At 52.4% G+C, this 16,639-nt stretch overlaps 1 protein-coding gene across 3 annotated transcripts in view; it reads left to right on the forward strand.

Moving 5' to 3' along the window:
- Positions 1–16,312, forward strand: part of EPHB2 (EPH receptor B2) — a gene marked incomplete at its 3' end in the record, with an annotated part of 186,207 nt that extends 169,895 nt beyond the window's left edge. Inside the window, exons 8-17 of one of the 3 annotated variants that reach the window (XM_082614001.1) lie at positions 833–941; positions 1,843–1,907; positions 9,167–9,289; positions 9,887–10,134; positions 11,091–11,306; positions 12,197–12,346; positions 13,401–13,594; positions 15,071–15,226; positions 15,776–15,878; positions 15,970–16,312. In XM_082614001.1, coding sequence (XP_082470127.1) covers positions 833–941; positions 1,843–1,907; positions 9,167–9,289; positions 9,887–10,134; positions 11,091–11,306; positions 12,197–12,346; positions 13,401–13,594; positions 15,071–15,226; positions 15,776–15,878; positions 15,970–16,137 — 1,532 coding nt within the window. Of the gene's footprint in view, positions 1–832; positions 942–1,839; positions 1,908–9,166; positions 9,290–9,886; positions 10,135–11,090; positions 11,307–12,196; positions 12,347–13,400; positions 13,595–15,070; positions 15,227–15,775; positions 15,885–15,969 lie in introns of those variants that run through there. The other 2 variants (XM_082614002.1, XM_082614003.1) reach the window with 2 other exon arrangements.
- Positions 16,313–16,639: the final 327 nt, after the last annotated feature.

The following is a 16,639-nucleotide window of genomic DNA, read 5'->3' on the forward strand; positions in this document are numbered from 1 at the left end:
TTCCTGATCTGTTAAATGGGATAATTGTAGGCAGTACATCATAGGACTATTCTGAGAATCACACAAGATGCATAACATACTTAACCATGACAGACACTTAAGACACTTAAAAACAATAATAGCTAATATTTACTGAGCGCTCACTATTATGCTAAATCCTTTACACAAAAATCCCATGAAATGGGAATTATTCTTCTTCCCACTTTACATATGAGGAAACTGAGCCATAGAGAGGTAAGTCACTTTACCAGAGATCACACAGATAGTAAGTGACACCATTGGGACTCAAACCCAAGGAGTTCGGCTTCAGAGTCTGTGCTCTTTTTTTTTTTTGCGATACGCGGGCCTCTCACTGTTGTGGCCTCTCCCGTTGCGGAGCACAGGCTCCGGACGCACAGGCTCAGCGGCCATTGCTCACGGGCCCAGCCGCTCCGTGGCATGTGGGATCTTCCCGGACTGGGGCACGAACCTGTGTCCCCTGCATCGGCAGGCGGACTTTCAACCATTGCGCCACCAGGGAAGCCCGAGTCTGTGCTTTTAACTGCCTCTGTATATGTGTCAGATAATTATTATTATTGATTTTCATATCAAATTGAGATGCAGGCATTATTGTGCCCATTTTATAGATGAGAAATTGAGAGTTGGAGCAGTTCCTGGACTTGTCCAAGGTTACTTGTGAGGGAGTGACAGCCAGTTCTCCACCCGAGCATGACAGATGCTCTGCCAGGAGAGGAACAGACCTGGGATCCAAGGAGACCCAGTGTGGTGGGGATGCAGGGGGTTACGACCCCCAGAGCCAGGCTGAGAACACTGTGCTGTGCTTTCTCCCCAGCCGAGTACCAGACAAGCATCCAGGAGAAGCTGCCCCTCATCATCGGCTCCTCGGCAGCTGGCCTGGTCTTCCTCATTGCCGTGGTTGTCATCGCCATCGTGTGTAACAGGTGGGTAGTGACCCCCGGCCTGGTCCAGGCCTGGCTGTCCAAGAGGGCTATCCGCCCATTCTGCCATTCCTGAATAGTGTCTGTGAACAGAGGGGACAGGAGGGGCTCGGGTGGCCTGGAGACCCACAAGTGGCCTCCCACTGCCTAAATGGCCACCGTTGGCAGTCCATCCCTTTGAGTCAAGCATTGCCCTGGACAAGTCCACTATTCGAGGAGGTGGCACATTGAGACACTAATACTCCAGCGTGAAGGGACGTCTCAGAACAGTGGGTGGGAAAGGCTGCAGGATGCCGGGAGCCAGGGATGGTGGAGAGGGAATATCAATCACCCTACTTTCTGCTCTAGTAGAAGCCCCTTCATGAATAAGGCCATAAGCAGGCTGAGGAACTCGGGTAAGCCCCACCCCTGGCTGAGGTGGCTGGAAGGAAGGGGACACAGACAGGAAGAGGTGCAGGAAAGGGCATCCCAAGTGGCTGGCACAGCATAGGCAAAGGCAGGCAATGGGACTGGTTCCTGGACTTCTGCTGGGCTTAATGCAAAGACTCTCCCTTCTTCCTTAGAGCTCCCCACTTAAGAACAGACTAGGTCATGAGGTCAGATGGACAGAAGCCCCTGAGTTTCTGGGGCCAGGGGCCATGGCCAGAGATGACTATGCTCTTTGAAAGGGGCTCAGCTGGAGAGGGGACAGGGGAAATCAGTGAGCCTGGACTTGAAGTGGGAGAGGTGGCAAGAGCTGAGTGGGACCAGGGTGGGTGAGGCTGCTCGGCCAGGGGCCAGCAGGGCGTCCTCTGGCAACGGGGTGGTTTCAAGGGCCTGCCCACCCTCTCCCTATCAGCTACTGTGGCTCCCAGCTCCCCGGGCGCCTCCAGGTGGCTCCAGCCCTTTGCTCTTGTTCCAGAAGACGGGGGTTTGAGCGTGCTGACTCGGAGTACACGGACAAGCTGCAGCACTACACCAGTGGCCACAGTATGTATACCCCAGCGGGGCCAGCACCCCGGGCCCTCACTGTCAGTGCCCAGCAACCTGTCCAGCCTTCTTTCACTGTCTCCACCCTTGCTGCGGTCAGACTGTTGCCCAGCGGTTCCCCGAACAAACGTACACATGCCACTCCCTCTGCCTGAAGCACTCTCCCCTCTCTTTACCTGGGTCCCTCCCTCTCCCTCAGGCCTCATCATATACAGACCCCTCTGAGAAGCCTTCCCTGACCCCACCCTGGATTTAGGGCCTTCATCTGTGCTTACACCGCGCCCCCCTACCTGGCTGCACGGTGACCTGCTTCCTTTCTCCCCACCATTACGCTGGGGGCACGTGGGGACCTGAAATTTTCTGACACTCACCACTGCTTCCCCAGCGCCAGCTGGCAGCCCTGCACACAGCAGGCACTGGGTACAGCCTTGCAGAATAAACACAGGAGTTGAGTGAGATGGTGAGAAGCCCAGGCTAGAGAAGGGAGGCAGGAGGCCCCCTGCTGTGCCTGCTCAGTGCCTCCATTTCCTGCGCCCTCCCACCCCACCTTCAGCCAGGTCTGGGGGCACGTGAGCCACACACTCCCAGAGCAGATGCCCCTCCTGGGGAGCGGATCAGAGAGAAGGGCAGAGCAGAGATTCCTCTCCATCTGACCCTGGCAGAACCAACAACCTGTGCAAGGAGGGGACGTGTGGGTCCTCGCTTCGGTTCACTCAGCAAACAGGAATTCCAAATGGGCTCAGTGGGGTACCGCAGGGCTCCTCAGTTGGCCACCAAGTAAGGGGGGGTCATCAGCACATCGCTTCATTTGTCACGTATTTGTTGTGGCCCATTATGTATGTAAGGCCCTGCTCTTGGTGCTGGGGACACACAAGTAAACAAACCAAATATCCCTGCCCTGGTGGAACTTATCTCCTAGTGGGAGGCACAGGGAATTTTTTAAAACACATGCAATAAATGAGTAAAGCGTATGGTATATCAGAAGATGAAAAGTGCCATGGGAAAAAAAGCAAAGTAGAACAGGGTGATTGGGAGCTGCAGGGCTCAGCGCTTCATTTTTAAATAGGGGGGAAGGGGTGGGCCTCAGCGAGAGGGCTTCCTCTGAACAAAGGTGCAGAGGAGCTGGGGGAGCGAACTGTGTAGAACCTGAGGGAAGAGCATCCCAGGCAGAGGGAATAGCCAGTGCAAAGGCCCTGGGGCTGGAACGTGTCTGGCAGGTTCAGAAACAGCCAGGAAGCTAGTGTGACTGGAGCAGAGTGAGGAGACAGGAGCGGGAGGTATAAGGGGCCATGACATGCAGATTCTTATCAGCCGTTGCAGGACCTTGGTTTTCATTCTGAGTGAAATGAAAAGCCTCTGGAAGGGTCTGAGCAGAAGACTGATGTGCTCTGAGTTACAGTTTTCACAGGATTTCTCTGGCTGCCATGTGGAGAATGGACTGAAGGGGCTGGGCTGTGCCAGGCAAGGACAGAACAGGGACCGTGAGGTGGCTGCTGGGATAATCCAGGGAAGATATGATGGTGGCTGGACCAGGGTGGCAACGGGGGAGGTGGTGGGAAGGGGTTGGACTCTGACACACTTTGAAAGTAGAGCCACCAGATTTGCTGCAGGATTGGATACAGGATATGCAAGAAAGAGCAAAGCCAAAGAGTTCTAGATCTTAAGCCTCTGGGTAAGACTTAACTTGAAGTAAAAGTTCCTGGGCTTAAAAATCATTTTAGACATAAAGGTAAAAATAATTAAACCATTGAAATTTCCAGAAGACAATCTAGGTCACTATTTAACTGATATGTGGATGGAAAAGCACCTTCTAAGCACAAAAGCAATGGAAGGACCATAAGACAAAGGTGGACAAATTTAACTACACAGAAATGAAAATCCACCTGTATGTTAAAAATAAAAGTCATAAATTCCATCACCCCATCCTACTCCCCAAGTAATAAAATCATGATCGTAGATGTAGCTTAAACATACTGTGTTCTGTGTGCCAAGAACTCTTTTTTTTTTTTTTGCCGTACGCGGGCCTCTCACTGTTGCGGCCTCTCCCGTTGCGGAGCACAGGCTCCGGACGCGCAGGCTCAGTGGCCATGGCCCACGGGCCCAGCCGCTCCGCAGCATGTGGGATCTTCCCGGACCGGGGCACGAACCCGTGTCCCCTGCATCGGCAGGCGGACTCCCAACCACTGCGCCACCAGGGAAGCCCCCAAGAACTCTTTTAATGCTTAATGTGTGTTTATTCATTTAATCCTGATAATTTCCCACTTTGAGTATGAGGAAACCAGGTCACAGAGAGGTCCCACAGCTGTGCAAGGCAAAAACTAGGGTACAAACCTAGGGTGTCTGGCTCCAGAGTACACACACTTAGCCACGCTGTGCTACCTACACCCTTCTGAGCTAGAATAAGACAGGCTCACATGCTCCGTCACCTGGAACCATTTGGGAGCATCACTATTTAGAGGGTGAGTCAGTAACAAGGAAACAGGTGACAGCAGGGATTTGTTTTCAAAATAGACCCCAGAATAGAACGTGTTGTTCACAGATCAACACATTCTCAAGCTCAAGCTCCCACGCTCTGCATCTGAGCAGGATTTTGTTTTTTGTTTTTTTTTTCTCAAAGCACTGCCAGCCCTGTGATCGCATATCCACCAGCAACCCTCTGTGGCTGGGACAGAGGAGGAAGCTGAGGCCCGGGTATGTGTGTGATGGCTCAAAGTCACCCTCACGGGCTCATGTTTTCCATCGTTCAGCAGGTGCTGAATGAGTACCGAGGGTTATGGTGCCTGGATGTGGAGCCAGGGGGACTCACCTGGTTTCTCAGCCATACTCTGCTACTGGCCAGCTAGGTGACCTTGGGGAAGCCATCAAACCTCTCTGAGCCTTGGCATCTTTATATGGGAAGCAGTAGGAATGATACTTTCACAGAGTTATGAGGATTAAAGGATTTAATGGATATTAAAGTGCTTTGTAATAATAATATTTAACAATAGCCAACTCTTCATGATAACAGTTAACAATTATTCAGTGCTTTCTATTTGCCAAATACTGTACAAAGCCCTTTAAAAAGATTCTCATTTAATCTTTGCAACCCCCTTACAAGGTAGGGGATTTGTTTATTTATTATCTCCATTTTGTAGATGAAAGAAGTGAGGCACAGAGAGGTTAAGTAACTTGCCCAAGTTCACACAGCCAGATCAATACAGTGGTTGATCTTGAATTCAAACCCATAAAGCAGCTTATTTGTGACCATTATTACTGGCAGATGCAGAATTCAAATCCAGGTCTCTGGATGCCTGGATCCTCCTTCCCTCATCCTGAATTTCCCATGTGGGTTCAGGATGGCAGTTGGTGACCCTGACAGTCATAAATCATCCAAGGGTCCAATATTTTCTGAAGACTCTTGCCTGCAGGGGTCCTCATCCAACTTCAGTTCAGCAAATGCCCCTCCCGGGAGCCAGGCTTTGTGCAAGGCTCTGGCCACAGGGAGCTCACACTCTCTCCCAAGACACAGGCTGGGGAAGCACCCAGAATAAACTGGTAGCCTGGCAGTTGTAAGTGTAGATTTTACAGCCTGGATCCAAACATTTCTGTCATTTATTAGCTGTGTCCATGTCCCCTTGGATAGGTCATTTAACCTTTCTTATACCACAGTTTCTTCATCAAAAATGGGGGGGATAATATTATGTTGGACCAAATGAAATTGCCATTTCTGTAGGTCAGAAGCAGTCAGATATTGGCAGTTTCATAGAGCTCAGCTTAATAATACTATTTACCTGGGAAGATTGTTAGGGAGGATTAATTGGGCCGATGCCTATAAAGTACCTAGAAAAGGGTCTCGTATGTGGTAAATCCATGCTAAACTGTGAGCCAATATTAATGGTGAGGCGAAACCAAAGGGTCACCAAAGCAGGGATGGCTGTGCTCAGAGCTGTACATTCAAAAGCGTTTATTAAGCACCTACTTTATACCACCTTCACGTATACTCCAGAGAAAACATTCTAGAGCAAGAGCTCACAACTCGGGGTTCACAGACTCCTAGAGCTTCCGGGACCTGTGAACATTCCAAAATTATATGCTGACTATGGGCATGTGCACATACACGTGAATACTTTGCCAACAAGCCGATTCATAGCTTTCATCAGGCACTCATGACTCCAAACAAGTGGAGAGAGAAAACCAGGGCACGTCAATGAGTAATGCTGTTATTCTTCCAGTAAACATCTATTGAGCACCCTCTATGTGCCAGGCCCTGGGATTTAGCAAGAACGAGATAGACATGGCTTCTGTCCCTCTGGGGGAGAGAGGGTAAAGCAAGCCCTCACAGGCAGGAGAGTGTTCCAGAAAGGGGTGGCAGGAGGCTGTGGGCCTGTGAATCTGGGAGCCCTGATACAAGGTAGAAAAGCCATACAGACATCCGTGGGAGTGGGTGTGGAGACAGGGCAGCAGGAGCCTGAGGAGAAGGCATTGGCCTCCACTGGAGAGATCCAGGCAGGCTTCACAAGGGAGGTGGCATTTGATCTGGACACATGGGAGGAAAAGGGTGTTCCAGGTGGAGAGAACCACATGAACAAAAGCACGGAGGCAAGCAATTATGAGGTGTGTCTGGGACCTCTGGGTAAATAATTCCTTGTGCTGGCATATAGAGGAACAAGGGGGCTGTAAGTGGAGCCCCTCACGGAGCACTTGGATTGCCAGCTGAAGGCATGCACCTCTGTCCTGTAAGGGATAGAGAGCCCTCCTGACTAGCACTCCTGGCCAAGGCTTGGGACAGCATCTGATTGGTTGGCAGCGCCCAACCAGGCTTTGAGCTCCTGCCGTGCTTCTCCTTGGCTCCCTGAGCTGACCCGTTCCTGTCCTTCCTCCCCAGCTGGCCCAGCAGGAAGGGCTTCCCCCAGTTCTGTTGGGAGGGAGACTGAAAGTCAGTCGCCAAGAACCACAGGCCAGGCACTGAGTCTGGGCAAAAAAGAGAGCATCTCCGGGGAGCTGATGCACCCTCTCTGAGGAGGGCTGACTTGGGGAAGGAGTCACACCTGAGTACTCTAGGAGGAGGACGCATGGGCCAGATCTGGGTGGATTTCCTCCAGGGGCAGTGAGCATGGTGATTAAGAGTCCCGGCCCTCAGCTCAATTCTGACAGACCTGGGTTCAAATCCTGGCTGTGCCATTTGCTAGCTGTGTGGCCTTGGGCAGATTGCTTGGCCTCTCTGAGCTGCAGTTTTCGCACATGTGAAATGAGAATAATGATCCCTTCCTCCAAGAGTTGATGGGTGGAGAAGAAGAGATTATGCATATAAAGAGCCTGGCACAGCGTCATGCACAGACAAACAGCTAAGAAAGTGGAAGTTGGTATTATTATTCTTCTATCTCTATCATCTGGATTCTGTCGTCTGACACTGAGTGTCTGTTATGTGCAGAGCGTTATACAGTATGCCGGGGAGAAAGGAATGAGAACAAAACACGCACCCATCCCCCTCTTCCCAGGCTCCCACAGTCTAAGACGGTGGTTCTTAACTTCTTTAGGGTCTCAGACTCCTCTGAGTCTGCTAAAAGTTTTGGATCCTATGGCCGGAGAAACACAAATATGCATATGTATGTATATAAAATTATAAGACAGAAAAATCCACAAAAAAAATCTATACTCAGGGATAGATTTTTGGAGAACTTTTACTTTCAACAATATATATTTACATAAATTTTAAACTATTTATAAGGAGCATAAACTGCTTTTCTAATTCAAAGGGACAATAATAATAAATGCATTCCATTTCAGCAGCCCCACCAAACCCATCCTGGGACTGCCAAGTGGTTCGCAGACCCAAATTAAGAAAACCCTGACCTAAAGGGCTAGACAGACACCCACACAAATAATCCAAAATAAGAATAATGTATTAGAGCAGCGGTTGGCAAGCTTTTCTGTAAGGGGTCAGTACCCCTTACAGAATATTTACAGACAGTAAATATTTTAGGCTCAGCAGGCCTTATGGTCTCTGTTGTAACTGCTCAACTCAGCCACTGTAGCGTGAAAGCAGCCACAGGCAAAGGAATGTGTGTGGCCGTGTTCCAATAAAACTTTATTTATGATACTTTATTACAAAATGGGCAGTGGGCCATTTTGCCAACCCCTGTGTTAGAGGCTCCAGCTCTTGGAATACTGGAATGTCTGAATTAGAGGCTGAGAGTGGTCAACTAACATGTCCAAGAGCACGCAACTGAGCAGGGCTGTGGCCTCACTCACCAACCAGCCAAGCCTTGCTACGGCCCAGGGACTTCAGCTCCTAACTCCCAGAGCTGCTGCCTCCAAAGTCACAGCTCCTGAAGCCGTGGGAGGATGTGGGCAGGGAACTGGGGAGCCAGAGGGAGGCCCAGGCTGGGTGAGGGCCAGATGGTCTGGGAAGTGGAAGACTAGTTATCTGGGAGGGGGAATGAGGGATAGATCATCTTTCCCTTCCTTCAAAGCATTTTGCTGACTCAGTGCTGGGGTCAGAATTGGGTCTTTAACAACCAAGTTACAGTCTTCCCTTCTGCATCAAAAAGTAAAAATCCACATCAGATGAGGAATCAACTTCATATGCCCCATGTCCAGCCTCACACTGAGCACCAGGGAATTTGAGATCCAGAAAGGTTTAAGACTTGGCTAGCGGGGGGACCTGGGAGGTGGGCCCAGGAGCCATGATTACTCAGACCCTTGTGAGGCAGCCCTTCCAGTGCCTGGGAGGGCTAAGGCAGCCAGGAAGTCTCCTGAGGGGAGAGGAGGCTTGAATTAGGCCTTGAAAGGCAGGGAGATCTCCTTAGCAGAAGCCCAAGAACACGGTCTGTTGCCTGCTCTTTCTATATTTTTGTCCCATTTCTCTCTCTTCCTTCTTGACTTCCTCTTCCTTTACTTTGCACCCCCTGATTGTCTATCACAAGAGTGATAAGCCTATCTATCCTTTCATGCCCACACTCATAACAGACATTGTTAATCAATCTTGACAGTCTTTTAACTGCTCCAGGAAGCCATTATTAATCAATTAGAGCTGGAACAAAAACTAGAACCTATTTGCTATCCCTGCTGACCTCTCTGTTCCCCTCACCCTTCTACTCAGCTCAGTGCCCATGTGCTCACTGAGACCCAGAGAGGTCAAGTGAAATGCAGGGGCTTGCCCCATTCCTACAGGGGCCACATGGAAGTGTACCTCCCTCCACCGAGGGACTGGCTCTCACTTTTCTATCTGTCCACATCTTGTGTCTGCGCACATGACTGAGCCTGGTCTTCTGTCCCAGTGACCCCAGGCATGAAGATCTACATCGACCCTTTCACCTACGAGGACCCCAATGAGGCAGTGCGGGAGTTTGCCAAGGAAATTGACATCTCCTGTGTCAAAATTGAGCAGGTGATCGGAGCAGGTATGTGACTGGTACCCTCTTAGGTACCATGGCCTCAGCCATGGGTCAGGGGACCACCCCAGTGTGTACTCCTGGGATAGAGGGCAGGATATGGGGCAGGAGCCTCAAAGGACCCTCCAAGACCTGAAGGCTCAGAATACCCAAGGTGGAAGGGCCCTCAGAGTTCGCCCAGTAAAACTACTTCATCACCAGATGAGGAAACTGAGGCACAGGACTGGGAAGGAACTTGCACATCACATCAGAGACTGAGCTAAGTCTGGAACCCAGGTCTCTGGACTTAGTCTAGTGCTTTGTCCTTCCCACCATTCATCCCAGGTCCCTCGCTCCATCTCCCCAGGTTCCCCTACATCCTTACCCCACACCCAGCCAAATACCACAGGACGGCCATGAAAGGTTTCCTCTTACTCCCAAAGGTGGCTGAGACTCTTCTGGGCCCTTGCATTCTATAAAGGGGTTCTGTGTCTGGGAGGATGAGCTGACCACTGAGGAGGAAAAGCTCCTGCAGGTCCCAGGAGCAGAGGTTACAGGGAACAGGGAGGGAGGTGGCACTTCCACTTGGTAAGTGACATCCTGCCTCTTTTGGTGTGTCTGTCCCAGGGGAGTTTGGTGAGGTATGCAGCGGCCACCTGAAGCTGCCAGGCAAGAGAGAGATCTTTGTAGCCATCAAGACGCTCAAGTCGGGCTATACTGAGAAGCAGCGCCGGGACTTCCTGAGCGAGGCCTCCATCATGGGCCAGTTCGACCACCCCAACGTCATCCACCTGGAGGGTGTTGTCACCAAGAGCACACCTGTGATGATCATCACTGAGTTTATGGAGAATGGTTCCCTGGACTCCTTCCTCCGGGTAGGGGAAGCCAAGAGTGGTGGGGCAGGAAAAGGAGTGGTAGGCATAGCTTTATACTGTCAGAGCCTGAAAGGGTCTTGGAAAGATCTAGGTCAAGAATGGCTTGCTTGCTGCCACTTTCCATTCCTTTACCCATGCCAGGCATTGCTAATAAATCCCAGACTCTGTCCCACTAAACCCAGAAGCAATCTCAGAATCCGTCTCAATCCAGGAAACCACAGCGAGTTGATCAGAGTTTGCATACAACCTGAAATCTGTTCCCTCAAGCTCTTAGCCAGCCTTCTCATTATGCACAAGAGAAAACTGAGGCTCTAAGAGAAGTAGAGTTTGCCTAGTGTTACCCAGAGGGTTGAGATGAGAGCCAGGACTGGAACAAGGTTTCTTGACCCTGAGTCCAGAGTTTTTACCAGATTTGGATTTTCCCAAAGCTGTACAGGGAGAGAGTTCAGAGCACAAGGCCAACAGAGGAAAGTTTCTAGGCCCCCCAAGAGATCACAGTCAACCATCTAGACAAAGCACTGACTAGGAATCGGAAGTATGCCATCAGACTAGATGCTATTTAATAAATATTTATTAAGCACCTAGTACGTGCTAGGCACCTTCCATGCACCTTCTTGTTGAACTCTGACAGCCCTAGAAGGTGGGTGTTAGTTATCCCCATTTAACACACAGATGAGGAAACTGAGACTCAGAGAGGTTAGGTCACATGTCCAAGGTTGCACAGCCAGCAAGGGGCAGAGCCAGAGTCAAACCAGCTGCAGAGTCCATGTTCTCTCCACCACCCTGAAACTGGCCTCTCCTGGGCCTCCCTGAGGTCTCTTGAGCATCTGAGTCCTTCCCACTGAGAGCCCAGGCCAGGGCAGCAGGGTCCTGCTCTGGTTCCCATTCTGAGAATGCTCCAGAGATCTGACTCATGCCCTTCCATTTACTCTGTGTTTCCTCCACTTCTCCCGAAGCAAAATGATGGGCAGTTCACAGTCATCCAGCTGGTGGGCATGCTGCGGGGCATCGCGGCCGGCATGAAATACCTGGCAGACATGAACTACGTCCACCGCGACCTGGCTGCCCGCAACATCCTCGTCAACAGCAACCTGGTCTGCAAGGTGTCTGACTTTGGGCTCTCACGCTTTCTGGAGGACGATACCTCAGACCCCACCTACACCAGTGCCCTGGTAAGATGGAGGCAGGGAACAGTGGAGTCACAGGGCCAGGGAGGAGGACGAATATCCATCTCTCCCCGCAATACGTTTTCACCAACACTTGCTCATGCCGAGCGCTGTGCTGGGCCCTGGAGACGTAGAGACATAAACCATGTTTTCTGCCCTCTTGGAGCTCACAGACTGGTGGACACAGATGTGCCGAGCACCAGAGAGTGACGGGGCTGTGAGTTAGACACCAGCCTTGGGAGGCAGAGGAAGGCTTGCCAAGAAGGAGTGATAGCTGAGCTGAAAGCCAGGTGCCAGTAAAAGTTTGTCAGACGCCGTATTCTCATGGGGAGCTGTGACTGAAACACAGGCTGTCGGGGAAATTGGTGGGCACCCGTGCTGGAGAAGTAGGCAGGGCCAGATCGCGGAGACTCTTGACTGCCCAAGCTCAGGACTCTCTCCCGAAAGTTGTTGGGGTTGTTGAAGAGTTTTAAACAGAAAGGAATAAGACACAATCCCTAGCCTCAAAGAGCTCAGAGGTGGTTCAGATAGAGCCAGGTAAGTAGGCAAATGATATGAGTACTGCTTTCTGTTGAGAAGTGCCTGCTGATGGAGAGGTTATGGCACACAGTTGTAGGATTGAGAAGCGTGAGCAACTCTTTGGGACTTAGGGAAAGATTTGCAGAGGGACTTCAAGGATGAGAAGGAGATTACCAGATGGCAGAGTGGGAAAAGGCACTTCATGCAGAGGGGAAGGCGTGTGCAAACGCCTGGAGGTCCAGAGCAGCGAGGTGAGTCTGGGGAACAGTGATATTTCGCGTGATTGTGCAGCACAGGGCACAGGGTGGGGAGCTTTGCGAGCAGAGGGCATGAGGGTAAGCCTCCCACCCACTAACCCTCCTCATTCTGTTCCCCAGGGTGGGAAGATCCCCATCCGCTGGACGGCCCCAGAAGCCATCCAGTACCGGAAGTTCACCTCGGCCAGTGATGTCTGGAGCTATGGTATCGTCATGTGGGAGGTGATGTCCTATGGGGAGCGACCCTACTGGGACATGACCAACCAGGACGTAAGTCTCCAAGGGGATGGGCAGAGCCTCTCTGGCCAGCCAGACAGGAGGGGAAGATCCAGAACTTCTGGCCTTTTGTATGTCTCTCAGGGGGTGGGAACAAGGTCTCTGAGATCCCAGTACAGTGTTGGTTGATTCAAACATCTGCATGGGACCCTGGACTCTCCAGGGGACTCAGGAGTAGGAAAGGCCTACCCATCCACGAACCAGCAAATCTTCAGAATGCTGTCACCTGTGGCCGACCCTGAATGAGCCCATATCTGCCCCTCAGGTGTTCACCACCCATATAGGAGACAAGACAGTTATTCTGGGAGCCAGATGTAGTTATCAGGTGCTATGTATGATCAGGTACTAAAGTGGAGGAGGCAGGTGTCCAGCCCTGTAGGTGTTGGAGCAAGGGCAGTGTGGGCAAGATCAGCTAGGAAGTCTTCACAGACAGGTGGGACTCACACAGTAGTGGGACTGGGAGACGCGAGGGCTTCCAGTGGAAAGGACAGCCTGTGCAAAGGCCCAGAAGTGGGATGATGAGGGGTCGTGTTGGGGAGCATGGAGAGGAAAGTTGATCCGAAAGGTCGATGAGGTTCAATAATGGGGTGTTGGAAAATCGATCCGAGGAATTCTGACTTGCAGCCACGCCAGAACAGGGAATGCTTGAGCAGGGAAGGTACCCACAGTCAAGCTGGGCAAGATGAATTTGGCCCTGGGGGCAGGAGAGTTTGGAGAGGTGTTTGGGCTCCTTTCCCCGACAGGAGAGCCAGGTGGGGTTGCCCACAGGAGGGTCAGCCTGGTGGACCCTGAGGCAGAGGGTATCTCAGGGTGCTGGGTGGGTGAGTGGGGGGAGCAGAACACCCAGCTGCCAGGACAGACCGAGGCCACAGATGGTGGGAACCCAGGTGAGCCACATACTGGGGCTGCCTCCAGGGAGTGGAGGCAGTTGCCGTGGCAACCAAGCAAGTCTGTCCTGCCATGTACTGGGGGCAAGACTGGCCAGGCCAGGGGGCAGATGCTCTTACCTCACCCACCCAGCCCCACCGGGCCCCTGTGTTGTCCCCAGGTAATCAATGCCATAGAGCAGGACTATCGGCTGCCACCACCCATGGACTGCCCAAGCGCGCTGCACCAGCTCATGCTGGACTGCTGGCAGAAGGACCGCAACCACCGGCCCAAGTTCGGCCAGATCGTCAACACGCTGGACAAGATGATCCGCAACCCTAACAGCCTCAAAGCCATGGCGCCCCTCTCTTCCGGGTACCGCCCCACCTGTCCCGCCCCTTTTCCCAGTTCTGCCCTGGCCCCACCCCCTCTGGTAAAGCTGAATTGGGATGGGGAAGGACAGCACTAGTGTTTGTTGGAAAGATGACTACCTTGGGGTGCAGAGTGCAGGACACAGACTATCCCGAGAAGGAGAAGGAAGCCCAGTCTGGTAGAGGAAGCATCTTTTAAAGTATGGTCGGAGAGGACAGCTTTTAAGAGAAATCGTCAGAATCTTGGTGAATAGATTTACTCCTCACTCAGTTTCCTCCTCCACACTTAAACCTGGACCCTCTGACTCGCATGTGCAACCTCCTCGACATGGCCAGGCTCACACACACATGCATGTACACACACAAATATAGTCCCGTATGTGTATGTAAACATACAGCTGGGCACAAACGCTCATGCTTGTGCTCACACACAATCTCACACACATGGAGACACCCATTCTTAGGCTCTCACACCTACACACGTCCACAGGTCCCTGAGCACACACGTTCAGAAGTACATACTCACCACACAAACACGTGCACGCACGCCCCACACTCGGGTTGCCATCCTTGTATCAGAGAGACCGGCTCAGGAGGTGCACTATAGCTCCAGTGATCCCGTAGCTTTGCTTCTCCCACTGGTCCCAGGGCGCCCTCCATCAGGTCTGCAGCCACCACTGCCTTGCCCGGGCAGCTTCAACAGGCCAGCCCTGGCCCTGCACACTCTTACACTTCAAGACTCTTGATCACACAAGGTTTCTGAGGGGCGTCCGGCTAGATGTCCTCGGGGTCCAGGGCTGCCTGTGGCCAGAGACTCTCTGGGCCCAAGTCCTTCCCCTGCCGAGTTCTTAGGGCCAAGAGATTTTCGTGTTTGCCTCTGCCCGACCCTCCTCACCACGACCCTGCATCAGCCACTCCTGATTCTTCGGATAAAAATCACTCTGAGCTTTTAGCCTGAGGGTCACTTCACACCTCGCCTGCCAGGAAGTCATTCCCACTAGCCCCACCAGCTCTGTCTGGACTTTGGAGAGGCAGTCCACAAGATCAGCTTCCTGTAGCGCAACCACGGTAGAGAAGGACAGAATGGCATCAGGGGGGGAAACAACAAATACTCAGCACAGTTAGTCCAGCTGAAATCCCTCCTCCTCAAAAGCAGCAGCATGGCGAAGCATCTCCCGCCTCACCACTGTGGTCCAGCCTCTCCGCAGTCCCTGTAGAGGCTTCCCTAGACTTTCCAGGTAACCCCAGCTTTGAGTCCTGCACGCACTCACTCTCGCCTACTCACACATATATGTGTGCACATTTACGTGAGTTCAAACTCACGCCTGCTCTCACACAGAAATGCTCACATACACTCACCTGCGTTCACACACATGGATGCACGCGTGCAAGTACACACGTAGACTGCAAGTGTAGTGCTTACCTTCACCCCCAGGTCATCATGTGCCCTGACCGTCCCCGTTGCCCACCCCACCCCCAGAATCAACCTGCCGCTGCTGGACCGCACGATCCCCGACTACACCAGCTTTAACACAGTGGACGAGTGGCTGGAGGCCATCAAGATGGGGCAGTACAAGGAGAGCTTCGCCAATGCCGGCTTCACCTCCTTTGATGTCGTGTCGCAGATGATGATGGAGTAAGTGCCCAGCCGCTTCCACCCACTGCCATTAGCCCCCCTCCCCACCCATCCCGCCACGCGGGGGGCTCTGGAAAGTGAGGAATAGACAGTGTCCCAGCAGGGATATGGGGGACCAAGGGGCAAGACGGCCAACACGGACTCACATTCATATCAACACCCAGGTCTCCTGCCACCCACTGGCCGCGACCTTGGGCAAATCACAGAACCCTTCTTAGCCCCAGTTTTCTCTTCTGTAAACTGGGGAGAGGTAGGAAGATGAAAGGAGATATAAAGTGAATGACTGGGTACTTAGTAAATGCAGGTTCCCTTCTCCTCCCCCGAAGCAGAGGAGACACGTGCACCTAGGCGCCCTGATTCCTAATCACGGGCTCCTCCCATCTCAACGTTCACTCACTCCAGCTCCAGACGCCCACCCATTCCCCCAGGCCCTTCACCCCCTCCCTTGCCCTCTCCAGCAGGAAACCCCCGGAAAAGCCCAGGCAGCTCTACCTGGAAAGAGACCCTCCACCCCCGCATTTCCCTAACACACGTGCTTCTCTCCCAAAGGGACATTCTCCGGGTTGGGGTCACCTTGGCTGGTCACCAGAAAAAAATCCTGAACAGTATCCAGGTGATGCGGGCACAGATGAACCAGATCCAGTCTGTGGAGGTTTGACGTTCACCTGCCTCGGCTCACCTCTTCCTCCAGGCCCTGCCCCCTCCGCCCCACATGCCGGCCCCCGGTTCTTCGTCCACCGCAGGGTCAGCCACCTGCCAGGAGGCCACGGGCCACAGGAAGAACCAAGCAGCGCTCCAGCCATGAGACGTCACCAAGAACACGTGCAACTTCAGATGATGGAAAAAAGGGAATGGGGACAAAAGAAAATAGATCCCGGGAGGGGGCGGGAAATACAAGGAATAGTTTTTAAAGAGGATTCTCATAAGGAAAGCGATCATTGTTCTTGGACGAAAAAAAGGGCTTGGGAGATTCATGCAGTTTGTCCAATCGGAGATCAAAAGCAGTTTCTCTCCAACTCCCTCTGGGAAGGTGACCTGGCCGGAGCCAAGAAACACTTTCAGGAACACAAATGTGAAGGGAAGAGACGGGGGCCACACTTCTCTCCCGTCCCCGGGGCTGCTCTTCCAGGTCTCACTCTACAGCCACGCACCAGGTGGATGGGCAGGCGACGGGCCGCCACCCCCGGAGCCGCTCTTGGAAAATCCAGTCCCGCTGCCTCTGGGCAAACAGAAGAATTTTTCGGTCTCTGGAGAATATTCTAGAAACTCCAGTGAAAGAGACTTGTTTCTCCTGTCAGCTCCCGGGGCTGAAAAGGGACTTTTATCCTCCTGGGTCAGGGAGAACGTGGGGACACCAGAAAGGTCAGCCTTCCTGAGGTTGACCATCCCCCTCCCCCCGGTCTGCAGCTCCAC

This window comes from Mesoplodon mirus, assembly GCF_964341445.2.
Source record: "Mesoplodon mirus genome assembly, chromosome: 3".
NCBI lineage: Eukaryota > Metazoa > Chordata > Mammalia > Artiodactyla > Ziphiidae > Mesoplodon > Mesoplodon mirus.